Source organism: Polypterus senegalus, chromosome 11 (genome assembly GCF_016835505.1).
Source record: "Polypterus senegalus isolate Bchr_013 chromosome 11, ASM1683550v1, whole genome shotgun sequence".
Lineage (NCBI taxonomy): Eukaryota > Metazoa > Chordata > Cladistia > Polypteriformes > Polypteridae > Polypterus > Polypterus senegalus.
The window spans coordinates 20856695-20874879 of NC_053164.1; the positions used below are offsets into that span (position 1 = coordinate 20856695).

General features: G+C 41.3%; 1 protein-coding gene across 1 annotated transcript in view; it reads right to left on the reverse strand.

The window, feature by feature from the left end:
- Positions 1-525: 525 nt before the first annotated feature.
- The window catches only part of LOC120538724 (B-cell lymphoma/leukemia 11B-like), a 98879-nt gene continuing 81219 nt past the window's right edge, over positions 526-18185 (reverse strand). The window contains exon 3 of the mRNA XM_039768142.1: positions 526-3137. Within this exon, the coding sequence (XP_039624076.1) occupies positions 1354-3137 (1784 nt within the window). The 3' untranslated portion in view covers positions 526-1353. The remainder of the gene's footprint in view (positions 3138-18185) is intronic.

Below are 18185 nucleotides of genomic sequence, written 5' to 3' on the forward strand. Positions count from 1 at the left end.
CCAACAGTGCTTAATAGCTATGCTACTCAACGTAACATACGTAATTTTCAAAATCGGTATTATAAAACAGCACAACAATATTTTTTTAAATGAATAAAAAAAAAAGAACATCAATCACTAACAACATTTTTTTTAAGTAATAAAATTCCTCTTTTTTGCCTTTTTTAAAGAAACAATGCACATAATAAAATATACCCCCATTTTAAAATGTTCACATAACATGAATAAAAATCGTTTTTTCATTTTTAACCTTAAAACTCTATGTACATACAAATACAAACCTTTCAGGTAATCCAATATTCACAAATATTATCGAATACACTTTTTAGAATGCATAGAACAGCAGCAGAAATATCAGAAGCAAACATTTTAGCTTTGAAATGTGTATTTTTTAAATACACCAAAATAGGAAAGACACCATTAATGTCCTGCGACCAATAACAAAAGCGATTATATATATATATATATATATATATATATATATATATATATATATATATACATATATATATATATACATATACACATATATATATATACATATACACACACACATACACACACACATACACACAAGGTAAGGTAAAACTGGCATTTAAATTCCATTTCAATGGAAACCAGTACCACATACTAACTGAGGTGATTAAGCAGAATAGCCACCCGGGCATGGCTTCTCTTTACGTCTTAGCTGTACTGAAATTCTTATGGCAGCTAGCTCTGCATGGCTCATTTTTCTCCTGTACTAAGTTTGTTTATTTGGTCAATTGGCCCATTCTATGTTACAACTGAAAATGAAATTTAAAAATAAAAGAATAAAATGGCAAAGAATCTGGAAGAGGACCGCAGTTGGTAGAAGGCTGCTAATCCAAAAGGTGAAACGTAAATCTGCTGTAATGTGCACACTGAAAGAAAGAAGCAGAAGAGCTGGTCCTGAGGAAACATTAAGTGCACTGACCAGGCTAAAAGACACCGATTCAGAACGGGCAAAGGCCGAGAACTGTCCTGGTTGGTCCTACCACAGACCTGAACCTCAAGTGGCCATGGAGTGCTTACTCTAATTAGGCTGACAGAGCTTTCAAGTTAAAAGGAGCATCAAGTAGCTAAACGAGAGTTCTCGAGTGGTATCTATAAAGCTGACCCATAGGAAGACATCACCACCAAACAGGCTTCACCTGACAGTGAATCTGAAAACACAGGAAGACCAAACAGGTAACGTAAACTCAAATCTGGAAGAGCACAGATATCCAGAATCAAGTAATTGAGTTATTTTTTTTCTTTGCAAAAAATTGTCTCCTGAAGACAGAAACTTAAAGAATGCCAACATAGCGTTCAATGAATCACTCCATTGTACCCTCACTCATTGTCAGTACTACTGGCAGGAGCCGCTTTGTCAGCATCTGCTTCTCCGCCATGCCTCTTCTTGATGTGCTTTTCCAGGGTGGAGTAGACGGAGAAGGGCACGTGGCAATAGGGGCAGACAAAGGGCGACTTTGTGCCAAGCTGCCCATGCGTCTTCATGTGACGCGTCAACTTGCTGCTCTGGGCGCAGGCGTAGGAGCACAGGGTACACTGGTATGGGCGCTCTCCGGTGTGACTGCGCCGATGTACCGTCAGGTTACTGCTATTTTTAAACTGCTTCCCACAGAACTCGCATGTGTCGCCGCGCTTTCCTATCAAAGTGCCACCTCTGCTCCCTAAAGCAGGTCCAAGCCCTCCACTCCCATCACTTGAAACTGCCCGCTCTTGCCCGTTCTGCTTGGGGGTACAATTGCCACTGGCAATCCCACTTTCTGACGACATCGCCTCTTCTGAGCTGTCCTCGGTGAGGGCGTTGCCGTTGACCTTCTCCAGCGAATGCTCAGAAGAATTTCCAAATGGAGAGGACTGGGAGTCGGGAGTGGGGCTGGAAGCCGAGTCCTCCTTTTTGATCATCTTGCTGACGGACTCCTTGTAAGTCGATAACCACTGGGAGCACAGGCTATTCTGGTACACCGATGGAAGGGCCAGAATTTGTCCATTCTGTACCGAATCTTGGCCATCCAGCTTTATCCTCTGGCTGAGCAGATGCAGCAAATCTTGTGTGCTTGCTGAAGTGCCTGTAAGAGATAAGGAGGAGAGTAGGCTCTTGTTGGCAAACAGATGGAAACTATTCCCAGAATTCTTTGTCTTTGTCAATTCCGCAGTCTCACTGCCATCCCCCATCTCCATTTCACCTTTCCCGTCTGAAAGTTCAGAGCTTTTTTTCGGGGGTACATCGGCAGACACTGCCGTCTGCAGGACAAACTCCTGATCTTCCACAGTTGTTTCCTCTGCTGCGGCACTGGTGATAACTGAAACGTTGTGGTTTTTCCCTACTGAAGGCTTGGTGTACTCAGATCTCCGCTCTGAATTTTCAAACGCCCTCCCCTTTCCACGCAGAACTGCCGTGGCCTCCAAATAGCTGTTCCATGAGGCCCCCTCCATTTTGAGCTTATGAGTCTTCATGTGTCTCTTCAGTTTGCTGGACTGAGTGCAGGCATGGTCGCAGAAGGGGCACTGGTAAGGCTTCTCCCCAGTGTGGCTTCGTCGGTGGACTACCAGATTGCTTAGAGACTTGAAGGACTTCCCACAGTACTCACAGTCCTTAGTTTTGGCGGAAAGTAACATGACTGCATTGGGGGCTTGCAGAAGGGGTGAATCTGCTCTTCCGGAAAATGTTGGGCTGTAGGACTCTGGGGACACTTTCTCCATGGAAAGGATAGTCCCAGCCAACTTTCGAAGCCGAGTAGAGAAGCCAAGGTTTTGCTCCTGTCCGGTACTGTCGAGAGAGGCTAGCTTTAAGGCACTGCTTTCACTGTCTGAGAAATGGTGCTTTTCAGAGGAGTCCATCTGAGTGCTCATCTGCTGGTGGGGAGACTGCACAAACAGAGGTGAAGATCTGTGGGTAAGGCACTCCGAATCCTGCTGCCGTGCTGTGTACAGAGACTCATGAAGAGATTCCGGGTCGCCGACACTATTTGCAGGAGCGAAGGGTGTCATACCCGGATCCAGGTAGATGTTCAAACCATGTGTGTTCTGTGCGTGCTGCAGGAGGAACCAGGCACTAGTGAACAGCTCCTTGCACAGCTGACAAATGAAGCAAGATGGCTCTTCTGTATCTGTAAAAGAGATGAAGATGAAACTTAAGAAACCTGAAGTCTGGGCACCGTTTTAATAAAAAAAAAAAAATAAAAATCATCCCGAACTTTTTGTGTAACCCAACTTAGAACAAGAAAACATTAAAAGGAGAAAGTCAAATATTCTTAATACAAAATGAGCAAACACATCTCTCTATTATAAAAAAAAAAAACTTGGAAGGTTGGAAGGAGACAAGACATGATCTTCTGAAGAGAGAGACAATTTCACGTCCCCCGAGATGAGTCTTTGTGCCAAGAGATTTAACCACGCCCAGGGCTGGAAATAAAAGACAAAGAGTAGATGACAAAGTAGAACGTCGTAAAGAATTAAAAAACTTTGCCGATGTACACATGCAGAGCAGGTTAGAGATAATGGAAAATTTCCTTGCTGTCTTCAGACGTGTCAATATGAAACCCAGTCACACCTTTAAGTGGCAGCTTATCCTTGTGTGCATGATGAAAACTCGTGGGTCATAAGACCCTTGGCACCTACTGAGCTGAACAATTCAGAAGGCTTGGACAGGCAGCACAGTCGTGTATAGAAACTCTTTAAATATATATATAAATGATTTGGATAGGAATAGCTGGTTAAGTTTGCAGAAAAACATTTGTAGGAAAACCCACCATACGGACTCAGCACAAGTAGGCCTTTTGACACCTAGGTGTTCGACTACAATCAGCTGAAACCCCAGACTGGCACTTCTAAAGCCAATTGGCTGCACCAGTGATGATCTATGTGTGTAACATTAAAGGGGGGGATTAATTATTTTGTGTTTTATATTTGCATTTAATTTAGACCACCGTGCAGAGATCTGCATTCACTTTTACGTTAGAGTTTTTTTTTTCTGTTGATCAGGGTCAAGAAAGCCAAATTAAATCCACACTGATTCAGTGTTCTATAAAAATAAAAAGTGCAAACTTCCAAGGGGGTAAATGCCATTGCAGTTCATCGCAACAATCACAGAGGAAATAAATGACAAGAAAGATTTAAAGAAAGCACTTCCATTGTTTTGGACCCCACACACCCTGAGACAAATTATACCATAACATGTGATGCAGGCTTGCAAACACGCATCTGCTCGACCTGTGACCAAACCTCCATTACGGAAGCACCTGCACTGTTACTGATCCTCTGTAGTTCAGTTATCTGTATTGTTTGTTACTTGATACATATGTAGGTGCCTTTATGTTTAATTTGATATGGTTGTATATTTTTTGCCTTTTTATTTTTACTACTCTGTTTAACAACTTGTGTCAGCTGTTGCTTGCAGGCAGGCAGGCAGACAGACAGATAGATGTGAGAGGCACTATATAATAGACAGACAGACAGACAGACAGATAGATAGATACAGAGATAGATAGATAGATGAGCACCATATAATAGATAGATAGAGAGAGACAGAAAGGCACCATATAATGGATAGATAGATAGATAGATAGATAGATAGATAGATAGATAGATAGATAGATAGAGTTATGAAATGCACTATATGATAGATAGATAGATACAGTAGATAAATGGATAAATAAAATGGATGGATGTTTTTAAAGCATGAAAAAAAAAAATCTAAATCCACCTACCCATTAAATGCTGAAACGTAGTGTGGAAAGGGGAAAGACAGTATGTTATTTCTAACACGAAATGCTATAATCTTAAATATTAATTAAAAATCCCCTCAATTTATGAAAATCCTTCTGCTATGATGTTTATATTCAGTAATCCATCCACCTCTGTGCCAGTTTTTTCTCATTCTGGATTTGTGAGGTTTCACAGCTTAGCCTGCCAACAATGGGCACACGCAGGGCAGGATGCCAACACTTGCACAAAAACAGATATAAAGCACTTTTTTTTATTCAAGCAGATAATTAATTAGGGCACAGCTTAGATCAGATAAAAGTCAACTTACTGTTCACGCTGTAGAGTCAGACTAAACAAATATTCAGTGTTTTCAATTAGCTCAAGAGCAATAATGGAATGGCTGAACTGAAGAAAGAAATCCTGAAACCCCTGAAACTTGGGAAGAAGCTGACCACAGCTTTGTACTGTGCACATTCTTAAGACTTCATTTGCCTGAATGTCTGATCTTTGTTCATGTGCTATGGTTGCTGATCTGCACATGTTTCCTATACAACTATTTTATTTGTCGTATCTAAAAAAACAAAAAGGTTGTGCAGTGGTGCAGCAAGCAGAGTGACTCTAAGGTGCCACTTGTGTGCAAACTGCTCATTCTTCATATTTCTGTGGGTTTGTGCCCTTTAGGAACTTCAGTTTATTTCTACAATCCAAACACATGCTGGCCAAGTCTGACTGGCACCCCCATTCATGGCTTATTCCTGGTAGAGAAATGCTGTGGTTCCCCATGAAAATCTGGTGAATGGATGTGGCTTTTATTAAAATGTTTGCTGTTCCTTCCTTTAACATGTGTTAACTTACTTCAATTTCCCCTTCTAAACTTCGATACTTGTATTACACATATGAAAGTAAAAGGCGTCTTGTCAAAGGGTTTTCAAAAAAAATGGCCAAGAGCAGCAGCCTAACTCCGCCACTGACAGAAAACATTTGTATTTATGTCTGCTGTAAAAGGCACAGAAGGATGAGGTTTAACTGGGGATATCCACTCCAGTGATGCAGAAATAGATTTTCTTTACGTCATATAAAGGAGCAGAGTAAGAAGTGGACAAATTTGTTAGTACCTTTAAAAGCACATTGAGAAAATGCCATATGCCTCCAGAAACGTGATAAAATGAAAAGTAATTGTCCCCTGTATAGCTGCATGCCTTTGATATGTCATCGAGTAAAGTGAGAAAAAAGACTGAGTGTCGCTTATTTTACAAAAATATTGTAAAATGGCCTGCAGACATTTGTTGGTCTCCCTAGAAAAGATGATAAATAATTGAATTCAAGGTGTTTGTCAAACTAGCTGTTTTCTTGAATTTGTATCACACATCTCTAATCATGCAGTCAGTCATTCAGCCCATTTAAATGGAGAAAAGTCATTACTCGGCTGTTTGGTGTCATCGTGTGTCCCACACTGAACATGCCACAGAGAAAGCAAAGGAGAGAGTCGTCTGAGGAGATCAGAAAGAAAATGATTAACAAGCATGTTAAAAGAGGACCATCTCCAAGCAGCTTGATGTTCATGTTACAACAGTTGCAAGTATTATAAAGACGTTTAAGGTCCACGGAACTGTAGTCAACCTCCCAGGATGTGGCCACAAGAGGAAAATTGACCCCAGAATGGACAGATGGATAGTGAGAATGATAGACAAAAAGCCGAGGACAATTTCCAAAGAGCTACAAGCTGAACTCCATGGTCAAGGTCCATCAGTGTCTGATCACACTATCAGTTGCTTTTTGAGTGACAGTGGGCTCAATGAAAGGAGTCCACTGTTGAAAAACATTTGTTAAAATACATATTGATAATGCTTCTGGGTGAAAGTCCTTTGGACAGATGAGACAAGACTGGAGCTTTTGTAGCAAGTCACATCAACTTGAATGTCCACAGATGAAAAATATTAAGCTTTGAAATAAAGAACACCATAGCTACTGTGACACATAGAGGAGGCTCGGTTATGTTTTGGAGCTGCTTTGCTGAGTCAGTCATACGGTGTCTCGAGTCTCGGCAGGGAACAATGAAATCTCAAGAATATAAAGACATTCTGGAGCAAAACGTACTGGCCATTGTCAGAGAGTTCTGTCTCAATCACAGGTCTTGGATCCTCTAACAGGTTAATGAGCCACAACACAGAGCTAAAAACAGCCAAAAACAGCTGACAACAAAACAGTGGACTATTCTGAAGTGGCCTTAATGAGCCCTGATTGAAATCCCATCAAACATCTATGGAAGGAACTGAGACATGCAGTCTGGAGAAGACCCCACAGTTGGGGATGTTTGCTCAGGACGAGTGGGCTGAACGACCTGTGGACAGTTGCAGATGTCTCATGGAGAGCTCCTGAAATTGCTTGTCTGCAATGATTGCAAACTCTAAAGGATGTAATAATAATAATAATAATAATAATAATAATAATAATCTATATTATAATAAAAAATCCTAGGACGAGAGGAGACTTTTTAGCCTGGGATGAGATGTGACTTTTTCAGAGAGATACTTTTACGACCCGCAAGACTAGACTTTGTGAGAGATTTAACCATGCCCAGGGCCAGAAATAAAAGACAAAGAGTAGATGACAAAGTAGAAAGTCGTAAAGAATTCAAAAACTTTGGCGTGGTACACATTCACAGCAGGTCAGGGATAACAGAAGTACGAAAATTCGAAAGTCTCAAAAAAATGATAGTAAAGATCGCATTAGTGCAAACAAATGGAAATTATTACTTAGTGAAATAATGGAACAGCAAAAAGAGATCAAATATTTTGCTCAGATTTAAACTTTTAAGTCGGAGACTTGTAGATTGTCTAATTCGTGTTGCCATCAGGGAAAAGTAGTGTTTTTTCCCCAATGAAGAGACGTATCCATGGGAATTACAAGATTTGTTGTTTGCTGAAAGGGAAATCTACATACGTGAGCGGCAGAAACGCGAAGTTGCTGGTGTGTAGCGCAGGCCCTTGGTGGGGGAATGGTTGGCGAGCAAAGTGAGCAGGGGGCGAAGTCCCCTAGTAATAATAATAATTAATCATTTGAATACATGCCATTTTCATTTCTGTTATTATTTGAAATATTCTGCTGAATCAAAACTCTAAAAGCAAAGTGCCAGTGACTTTTGTCAGTTTCAAGTTATTTCAGAGACAATTGTGGGTTCTTCTTTTATGACTGTATATTACTTTTTTGTTCTGTTTTGTTTAGGAATTATCTTTAAAATGATCCACAAATATTCATACTGAGCCATCAGATGACACTATATGGGTTAAGTGGACTTGTTCAAAACAGATGGCATGTTTCACAATCTAAATCGTTACAGCAAAGGGTCACTGTGGGAACAGAGAAAAGAAATATGAAGCCACTAATGCTTTCAACTCAAAATCAAATCAATGCAGCCTTCCCATAATTAAACAAACAGAATCACAGGGTGTTGTTTGGGGGGTAACACCAAAAGATATTTTTAAATGTTCTTCATTTTCTGTTCTCTCTACATTCCAATTAAAACTGTAAATTGCTAATTAGTTTAATGAGGAAATGAAGGATTTATGCAAATCAGATCTTCCAAGGGTCCCCTGACAAATGGAATGCTTCTGCATTAACAGAAAACGAAAGACACAAAATGAATAAAAACTGTGGGCAATGGTGGGGGACTTAAAAAAATAAAAATAAAAAAAAAATCACGACCAAGATAGAGAAGGGTCCATGCTGGAAAACAGAATCTCTACACTTATGGCAAACTGTGCTTCTTTCAGTACATCTGTCATATCTTTAGTTGCCTATTCTAATTTAATTAGTCTAAAAAAAAAAAAAAAACAGTTGTCATCTTTCATGAAAATATGGGGCCCTGCTTTTTTTCTAATTTACACCTTTTGCTTCGTTTTCACTCTGCTTTTCCTGGTGAGAGTTGCAGTAGCAACATGTCAAGATGGCCAGACTTGGCAACTCAATTCAAAACAACTTCCTCCAGCTTCTCTTGGGGAATTCCTAGACATTCCTGGGACAGTCATGACATTTAACCCTTCTGGTTTATCCTGGGTTGCTGCTGACGTTTTTCTCTGATGAGGATACAGTGGGAGATGTGGCGCTTGGGGGGGTGAGGGGTGGAGTCGGGAAGGGGGCATCCTAATGTGTCCGTCCAAACCAACTTCACCTGGCTAAATTTAGAGAAGCAGCAGTTCTACTCCAAGGTCCTCCCACATAGTCAAGCACATCACAATGATCAAACCCAGCAATCCTGCACAGGAACCTCAACTTGTCTACTTCTACTCGTAAATTTGAAATTCCACTGATTTAATTAATACACTCATTTTTCTGATTTCTACTACACCAGCCTAAAACTTAGCCACAAGCATTTTCTTGTTTCAAAATCTTTAGTACTTAACGTCAAATAGTGACAGCTCTTCCCAAAATCCGAGACCCTGACAAAGGCTTTTGGCTTCTTCTTCTCTGCTGCTGTGATAATTTTTTATTGACTGGGACTCTTTTATTAACTGGCAGGAGGCACTCCCTGAGAGTGTTTTCTTTAAGAATTACAGCCACGCCATAGGTTTGTAGGATCATTATTGTCATGTCAGAGTCTTGAAATAAAGCTCTCCATAAAGAACTACTCCTCTCTCCTCACCCACGGTGATGAGCATTGGGCAATGACTGAAAGAATGAGACTCTTGAGTACAAGCTCTTTGTAGGACTGTTGGGCTAACTAACATTTCATGAAAGGTTCTGAAGCTCAACAATTCAGGAGAGTCTCATGGAGTTGAGTCACTGCCCCTCAGGATCGAGAGAAGCCAGTTGAGGTGGGCTGGGCATGTTGTAAGGAGACCCTCTGTAGTCACTCTGGGTACGACTCTAAGACAGACCCAGGATGTTCTGGAGGGATTACATCTTAGTCATACCACCTGCACTTCAGAACAGGTAATGCACCTTAACCTTAGGAAAAGACTGGGTTGCTGCTAGAAGGGGTGTTGATTAGACCCTGAGGTGTATGTGTGGATCCCAATAGCCCAGGGACATTGTGCTGTAAAGATGGTGATATCCTTCACATGAGATGTGAAATCAGGGTCCTGACTTTCTGTGGTCATGTAAACCGTCTGAAAAGAGTTGGATGTTTACGAGGGTCCTGGCTAAATTGTTCACCATGGCCTTGGCATTCTTGCCCCCTCATCAACCCCTTTCTCGAATTGTCTCCCTCTGTCACCCCTTCACCACCTAACAGATAACATGTGGTGAGCATACTGGCACAAGAATGTCTACTGTCATTATCATCCACGTGGAGGACACTCACTGGTGGCAGTTGAAGTGGGTTTCCCATTGTCAATGTAAAGAGCCATGAGTAAGTTAAAAAAGCTCTATATAAATTTAATTAATTATTCAATCAATCAATTTAATCATCTCTTGTCTAGATTGGGAAGATATGGGAATTGCCACTAACAGATGGAATCTATAGCTGGGAATGGGGGGTTCTAGGCTGACCTGTTTGTCCTACTGCCCGTACAGCCCTCACCAGGAAAAGCAGTCTGAGAAGATGGCATGAGGAGGTAAGATTATTGTCACCTACAGTGCTAAAAACATGCAACAAGATGTCACTCACTGGTGCCATGATTAATGAGTGTAACCATCATACCATGAAACTTGTCTCTTCCTTACCCGATAGTGAACTTGATTATACATTACAATACAGATCAGGACATAGAGAAAGCACTTAAGGTGTACAACCAACGTAATCCTCCCCAGTAAACCTGGTGGACTCAATATTAAGACAAGCAAAATGTCTTAAGGAAGGACAGATTTAACTTGCTTGTAAAGGTGACTTTCACTTCCATACAGAAACAGCTAACATAAGCTTATAGGACAGTACATGCATGTCTAGTAGGTTCTGCATTTGGGTCTTTGATGATTGTACATCCATCTTCACATTTTCCTTGGCACAGTCAGAAGGGGATTCCTTCAGGATGTCTATTAGACAGGCTCACCTTTCATAAGGAATTTACTTTACACCATCATGACAGTCCAAGGTTCTAAATATCAGCAATCAAAGAAGAACACACTTTCTGATGACAAATACTAAACGTGGAATTTGCTTGATGAAGACATTAGAACAATCTAAACGAGAACAGGCCATTCAGCCCAACAAAGCTCGCTAGTCTTATTCTCTTATTTTTTCTAAAAAAAAACATCAAGTCAAGTTTTGAAATTCCCTAAAGTCTTACTGTCTACCACACTACTTGGTAGCTTATTCCAAGTGTCTTATCATTTTTTGGGTAAAGAAAAACTCCCTAATGTTTGTGTGAAGTTTACCCTTAACAAGTTTCTAACTGTGTCCCCATGTTCTTGATGAACTCATTTTAAAATACAAGTCTCGATCCACTGGACATTCCGTTCATGATGTTAAACACTTCACTCAGGTCTCCTCTTAATCTTCTTTTGCATAAACTGTAAAGGCTCAGCTCTTTTAATCTTTTCCCATAACTCATCCCCTGTAGCCCTGGAATCAGCCTAGTCGCTCTTCTCTGGACCTTTTTTAGTGCCTCTGTGTCCTTTTTGTAGCCTGGAGACCAAAACTGCACACAGGACTCCAGATGAGGCCTCACCAGAGTGTTAGAAAGTAGAGCAGAACTTCCTTGGACTTGTACTCTACACATCAAGGTGCTATATAACCTGACATTCTGTTAGCCTTCTTAATGGCTTCTGAACACTGTCTGGAAGTCGATAGCTTAGAGTCCACTATGACTCCTAAATCCTTCTCATAAGGTGTACTCTCGATTTTCTGACTGCCCATTGTGTATTCAAACCTCACATTTTTACTTCCTATGTGCAATTCTTTACATTTACTGACATTAAATTTCATCTGTCACAAATCTGCCCAAGCCTGTCTGCTATCCAAGTCCTTCTGTGATGATTTAATGGATTCCAAATTATCTGCTAATCCACCTATCTTGGTATCATCTGCAAACTTAACTAGCTTGCTACTTATATTCGAAATCATTTACATATGACTAATACTATATAGTAAATGCTATAATACTATATAGTAAATTATTTTACTATTTCAAGACTACACCCATTACTCTGTTGTTATTCTTAATTATCTCCTTGAGGGCTGAATAATTTTTTCCCAAACAACTCAGCACACCAAAGAATGGTTTCACACATAAATCAACATCAAACGTCTGTTGCTTTGTTCTGTGGTGGCTGTCGCTATCTGTTCGCTGTGTCTGCTGGCTGTGCAGGGTGGCAGGCTTGCTACCTGGCTGTCTTCACATGGCGGTGACAGCCACAGTTCGATGCAATCTTGGTTTGTCCCTCTAGTCATTGTAAGTGGCGGTCCTCCCAGGCGCATCAGCTACGTAAGAGTGTTCAGCACCACAATCAGCTGGGGACAGATCAGCTGATGCCAGTACCTCACTTTCATTTTTGATCTCCATTTCCAGATCACTTGCACCAAAATCGGAGTCCGGCAAGTCAGATTCCGATTCAACGACAAAATACACAAAATGTCGTTCACAGAATATGTTGCTTTGCGCGTTCGCGTTGGTCTCTTGCCAGATGTCGATACCATTTTAGAGGTCGTTTGCTCTTTGGTTCTCGTGTGTGCCAGTAACCGAGGTCAAATCAAACCATCTTTACTTCTAGCAAAGAGAGTCAAACTAAAACATAAAAACATAACAGCAAGTTTTGTCGCCGTGTACAGCCGATTACCGTCCTCTACCCCTGAATATTTCGAAAAAAGTCGACATCCGCCCTCAAAGAGTTAAATATGGAATACTGATGAACAGTGTCTCTGTTTCCTCTACTTGTAGCCCCAATTCATGATAGATAGATAGATAGATAGATAGATAGATAGATAGATAGATAGATAGATAGATAGATATGAAATGCACTATATAATAGATAGATAGATAGATAGATAGATAGATAGATAGATAGATAGATAGATAGATAGATAGATAGATAGATAGATAGATAGATAGATAGAGTTGTGGCCATGACGCCTCCATACTGGAAGTAGCGGGGGAGGAAAAGTGGCTGGAACGTGGGCGTTTGATAAAGACCTGTTGGGGTCCATGGGCAGCGCCAGGGGGTGCTGCAGCAGAAGCTGATCCCTGGAGCACAGCACTTCTACCACACCTGGAAGTGCTGCCGGAGGTTCATGACCTAGCACCTGGAGCACTTCCGGGTGCCTTGTATAAGGGGCCAGCAGACACTACTCAGGAAGCTAGAGTTGGGAGGAGGTGGATGAAGCTTGCCGGGGAGAATGGAGGAGAAAGAAGAAAAGAAAGAAAGAGAGAGAAAGAAGAAGAAAAGAAGGCAAAGTAAAGAGTGTGTGTGTGCTTGTTGGGACACTGTAAATTTGTAAATAAACCTCATGTGTGCTTGGACTTGTGCCTGTGGCATCTGTGTGTTGAGTTATAGCACAATCTATCAGCCATAATGAACAGACAGACATACACTTTATTCATCCCCGCAGGGGATGTTCAAACATCAGTAAAAATTGTTAAAAATTATTATAAAAGCAATTGAAAAAACAAATAAATACTAAAAGGAACAAATGGGTCAATTGTTACAGTGTTGTAAGGTAGAGTAGTGACCAGGTCGTGAATCACTTGTATTGACAACAGCATACAGTAAAATCAGTGGCAGCAGGAGCCAGGTATCCTCTAAAGTGTTCTGCTCTGCAGTGCGGTGAGAGATGGCAACTGCTGCCTTTACTTCTCTGGCCCACCCAAATGCTGAGGTGAGGGTGACTACTGTTGTCAAATGGCCTGTACCTTCTTCACCATACACCACTGTACCACAATTCTCAGTGAGTCCACAGTCCTGCATAGCGCCAAGCCAGCCTTCTTCATACTGCCTTCCCTCCAAAAAAAAGGACAATGCCAATGACTGTCTGATAGAACAAAGACAACATTTCACTATATACATTGAATGACCTGAGTTTACTGAGAAAAAAAAAAAGCCTGCACTGTCCTGTAGAGGACATCTGTGTTCAACGACCAGCCCAGTCTGTCATCATGGTGGATACTTAGATATTTAGAAGTCTGCACCCCCTTAATGTCCTCCCCTCGGATGTTCAGGGTGAATGGGGAGCCTGGACCTGCAGAAATCCACAATCATCTCCTTGGTCTTTGTTGTGTTCAGAGCCAAATTGAACAATATTTGTAGAGGCGCAGCAAGTTATTCTGCACTCTCCTTATGCAGTTTGGGACACATACCATCCGGACCATTGCCTTTACAGGGCATAGCTTCCTCAGCTGTCCCCAAACATTGTGCGCTGTGAAGAGCAGGGGTGTGGGACCGGTGAAGCATATGTTACAGAAACAGTGTCAGGGGTGCAGAAACGTGGAGGAGCAAAGCCTGCCTCTGCAATGGCGGAAGAAGGAAAAAGTGACCCATTCAGTGACAATGAATTGGTACTAGATGCCATGTCAAACCTGTCGTAAAACAGGTTAAACTCATTGGTATTGTCTTCATCACCTCTTTTTTTATAGCCCGGCAAGTCCTTATTTATGTGTTAAACTACAGTTTAATGCTTAAAAGTAATTAAGCATCAATGAAAGCTAAGCATTGTTACATTAAAGGCATCCATAGCTTTGCTACATGTTTTTCAAATGGCTACAGTACACTTATTTGGTCTTCTGTTCTGAGGCATGATAATTTGAAGTGCCCTATTGGAAATTACATTTAAATTGTAACTGTAGTATTGGACAAACATGAATAGTGGTAAAAATTGTGACTGGGGAGAGAGAAAGCTTAAAATGTGATCTGTTTTTGATAAAAATGGAGATAGCGACCCAACAGCCGGTAAAGGTGCTTGGAGTATTTCAACCTGATTCTGTGAAGTGAACAAGCCCTGAAGGAGAATGTGATGATTAACAAAGCTGCTATGAAGTGCCAAAAATTGACTTTGGGAAGACAAGACTGAAGGTGTAGAAGGAGTGGTGCACAGCCATTCAGTGTTTTGGGAGGAATGCTCTCCAGTACATAAGACCACAGGCTATGGTGTAAGGTACTCTGAAGGTAAAGAAAGAACATTTGTCAGAAGTATGTGTGATCCAGCCATGCCTCTTTCATTGCCTGGTCACAGGAAAATGATTATTCTCTCTGCTATCAGTAGCGCAAAAGGACGAACCAACTCTGGACTGGACACCAGTTCAGTTTAGGGTACATTCATGCACACACTCACAATGGACGAATTTACATTTTACACAACATGCAAGTGAAGAAGACAGATTCCTATACCCCAGGTAGAAAATATAAACTTCACACCAAATGAAGAACACCTAAGAAATAAAGTCGCATATAAACAATATAAGACAACAGAGCTTACCAGTACACCACCAAACTACCCAAGATGCTGATATATTACATGGAAGTTGAGGTGTTTTGAACAATTAAGCAGCTTCTGATACTAAGTTTACTGCCCCGAATGAGAGAAGCAGTAAAGGTTTTAGAAAAGGACCAGGGACCTCATGTAGAAAAGTTGCTTACACACAGAAACGTGCGTAACAAGAACTTGGCATGAGAATTGGCTTAAAGTTATAGAAAGTTTTGTCTCTCTCTAAGTCCTATGTAGACTTCTTTGCTGCAGCCATTTTAGCAACTCCATATAGCAGGACAATGAAGTGAACAGACAATCTCATTTCACTGTGTATTTCAATGGCACATCAGTCACACTCTGATGTCCTTCTCATCTCTCCATCCATTTCCTAAACCCAGCTGTTCTAAACCTGTGACAGAACAGAGACCGTGTGATTTCTGCATGATGGTCTCTGGAATGTAGGCTATCATTCAGTACACAACTCCAGGAGGAAGTCGGCATAAATCGGCTCATAAGTCAGTCATCATCATGAAGTAAAACACAAATACCATTAACAATATTTAAATTAGAGTTCTCTTTGTTTCTATATTTTAATTTGGCAAAATTAGCATTTTTTAAGAAGTTAGAAAATGTATACATAGCATAACATTCTAGTGCAAAACTGATTTGAAATCTTGAGTTTGTTTTTTTTTTGTTCATCAGAGGCCAATATCACATTCTTGTTTTTTCACAGTGTGACGTGTGTTAGAGATTTGCTCAAACCATCATGTCGCAGATTGTACTGGCAGGCACAGGCCACAGAGACACGTGTGCATTACCATTTGGTGGCTCACACTGACTAACGAGGATCTGTTTTGAGGACATGTGCACCTTTTGGGCATGTGAAAAAGGAAAATACTGTATAAAACACATATCATTTGAAATAACCTCTCACAAACTAAATCTGAAAAACTTAAGTAACCAACCATCCATCCATTATCCAATCTGCTATATCCCAACTACAGGGTCACGGGGGTCTGCTGGAGCCAATCCCAGCCAACACAAGGCAGGAAACAAACCCCGGCGCAGGGCGCCAGCCCACCACAGCACTTAAGTAACCTGTAATTGAAATTGTAGAGTTTTGCTCTGTATGGATTGGTGACCTGAAAGTGAGAGTCGCATTGGGTAGGACAGGTTATTTCTTCATCCATCCCTAAACCTACTTATCCAGGACAGGGGAAAGCTGGGGCCCATCCTTGTAAGCAATAGACAAAGGCAGGAACAACTCCTAGAGAAGTGTTCTAGCACATCGGAGGGTGAAAACACACACACATACACGTCAAGAGATATTTTAGCATCGCCATTTCACCTAAACTGCATGTCTTTGGACTGTGTGAGGAAACCAATGGGCGAACTCTGGGCAAGGAGCACATGAGGCATGACCCCCAGACTTTTTACTACGAAACAGCAGCACTATAACTGCTGTGTGTCTAATGAGTTGATTAACATATTTATATTAACTGTGACCTTTAAAAAATGAGGAAAGAAAATACCCTTTATTTGATTCAGTGCATTCATGGGGTGGTTAGGCAGGTCTGCTGGGCCACTCCTTAAACTCTACCATATGTCAGTAAAACCTCAACCTAACATTCAGTGAAGTTTCCTTTTCTGTGTTCTTTAATGGTTTGAAAGTAAATACGTCATTTAGGAACCTGGCCAAGTTTATAAGGTTGGTAGATCATGAATATTCAAAAGGGGTGTGTTTTTAAGCCATACATGGTTACTGGCAGGTGGTGACAGGGAAGTGCTAAAAGCACATTCAAGAGTGCATAGTTTTAAGTTGATCTGAGATTTATAAAGGAACTTGGCATGGAACCAGGCATACGAATGGTTTTCCTTCCATCCATCCATCCATTATCCAGCCCGCTATATCCTAACATGGGGGTCTGCTGGAGCCAATCCAAGCCAACACAGGGCGCAAGTCAGGGAACAAACCCCGGGCAGGGCACCAGCCCACCGCAGGGCGCACACACACACACACACCAAGCACACACTAGGGACAATTTAGGATCACCAATGCACCTAACCTGCATGTCTTTACACTGTCGGGGGAAACCCACGCAGACACGGGGAGAACATGCAAACTCCACGCAGGGAGGACCTGGGAAGTGAACCCAGGATTCCTAACTGCAAGGCAGCAGCACTACCACTGCACCACCGTGCCACCCATGAATGGTTTTATAAATCCATTTTTTTTTGTGTGTGTATGCCATTTCTGGATTTCTAGCATAAGCAAAATTTCAGTGTGGAATCTAAGCAAAGTTTTATACTGGAGATATGAAATGACAGGGCAGACAAAATTTGTAGCCAGGAAATCAAATATGATTGTCAAAGTCAACCCTAAATCACTGTTAAAATTTAGTTTTTCTCCATGAACTCGGAGGATCAGGAGGTGATTGTCATGACTTATGCATCCACGATCCTGTGATGTCACATCTGCTCACTTCCAGATTGTTTCCCTAACAATGTGATGAAGATGACTCCACAACACAGCATTATGGAAAAGACAGCAAAATAATTTAACTTTTTAACCACACTGTCTAACTGCAAACTAATAATAATAATAATAATAACAATAATTATTAACATTTACGTAAAACAGTTTTCTCACTATTCAAAGTGCTTCAGTGTGTGGGGAGCCAATTCAAACACCACTAATGTGTATCATCAAACTGGATGAATCGATGGCAGCCATTTTTGCACCAATATGTTAACAACACCTTAGCTATTAGGTGGTGAAGGGGGAGACACGTAGCCAATTAGAGATAGGGGTAATTAGGGGGCCGGAATGACCAGGCTGTTGTGAGCAGTTTAACTACGACATCAAGATAAACTCTCCTCTTTTCAAAAGATGCCCAGAGATCTTTAATGACCACAGAGAGTCAGGACCTCTGTTATATGCCTCACCTGAAGGATGGCGCCATTTTTACAGCACAGTATCCTCGTCACTGCACAGGGGCATTAGAATCCTCAAGGTAAGTGCCCCATGTTGGCCTCTCCAACAACTCTTCCAAAAAGCAACCCAAGCTTTTCCAAATGCCTCCTATTCAAGCACTGGCTGGGTCTGAACATGCTT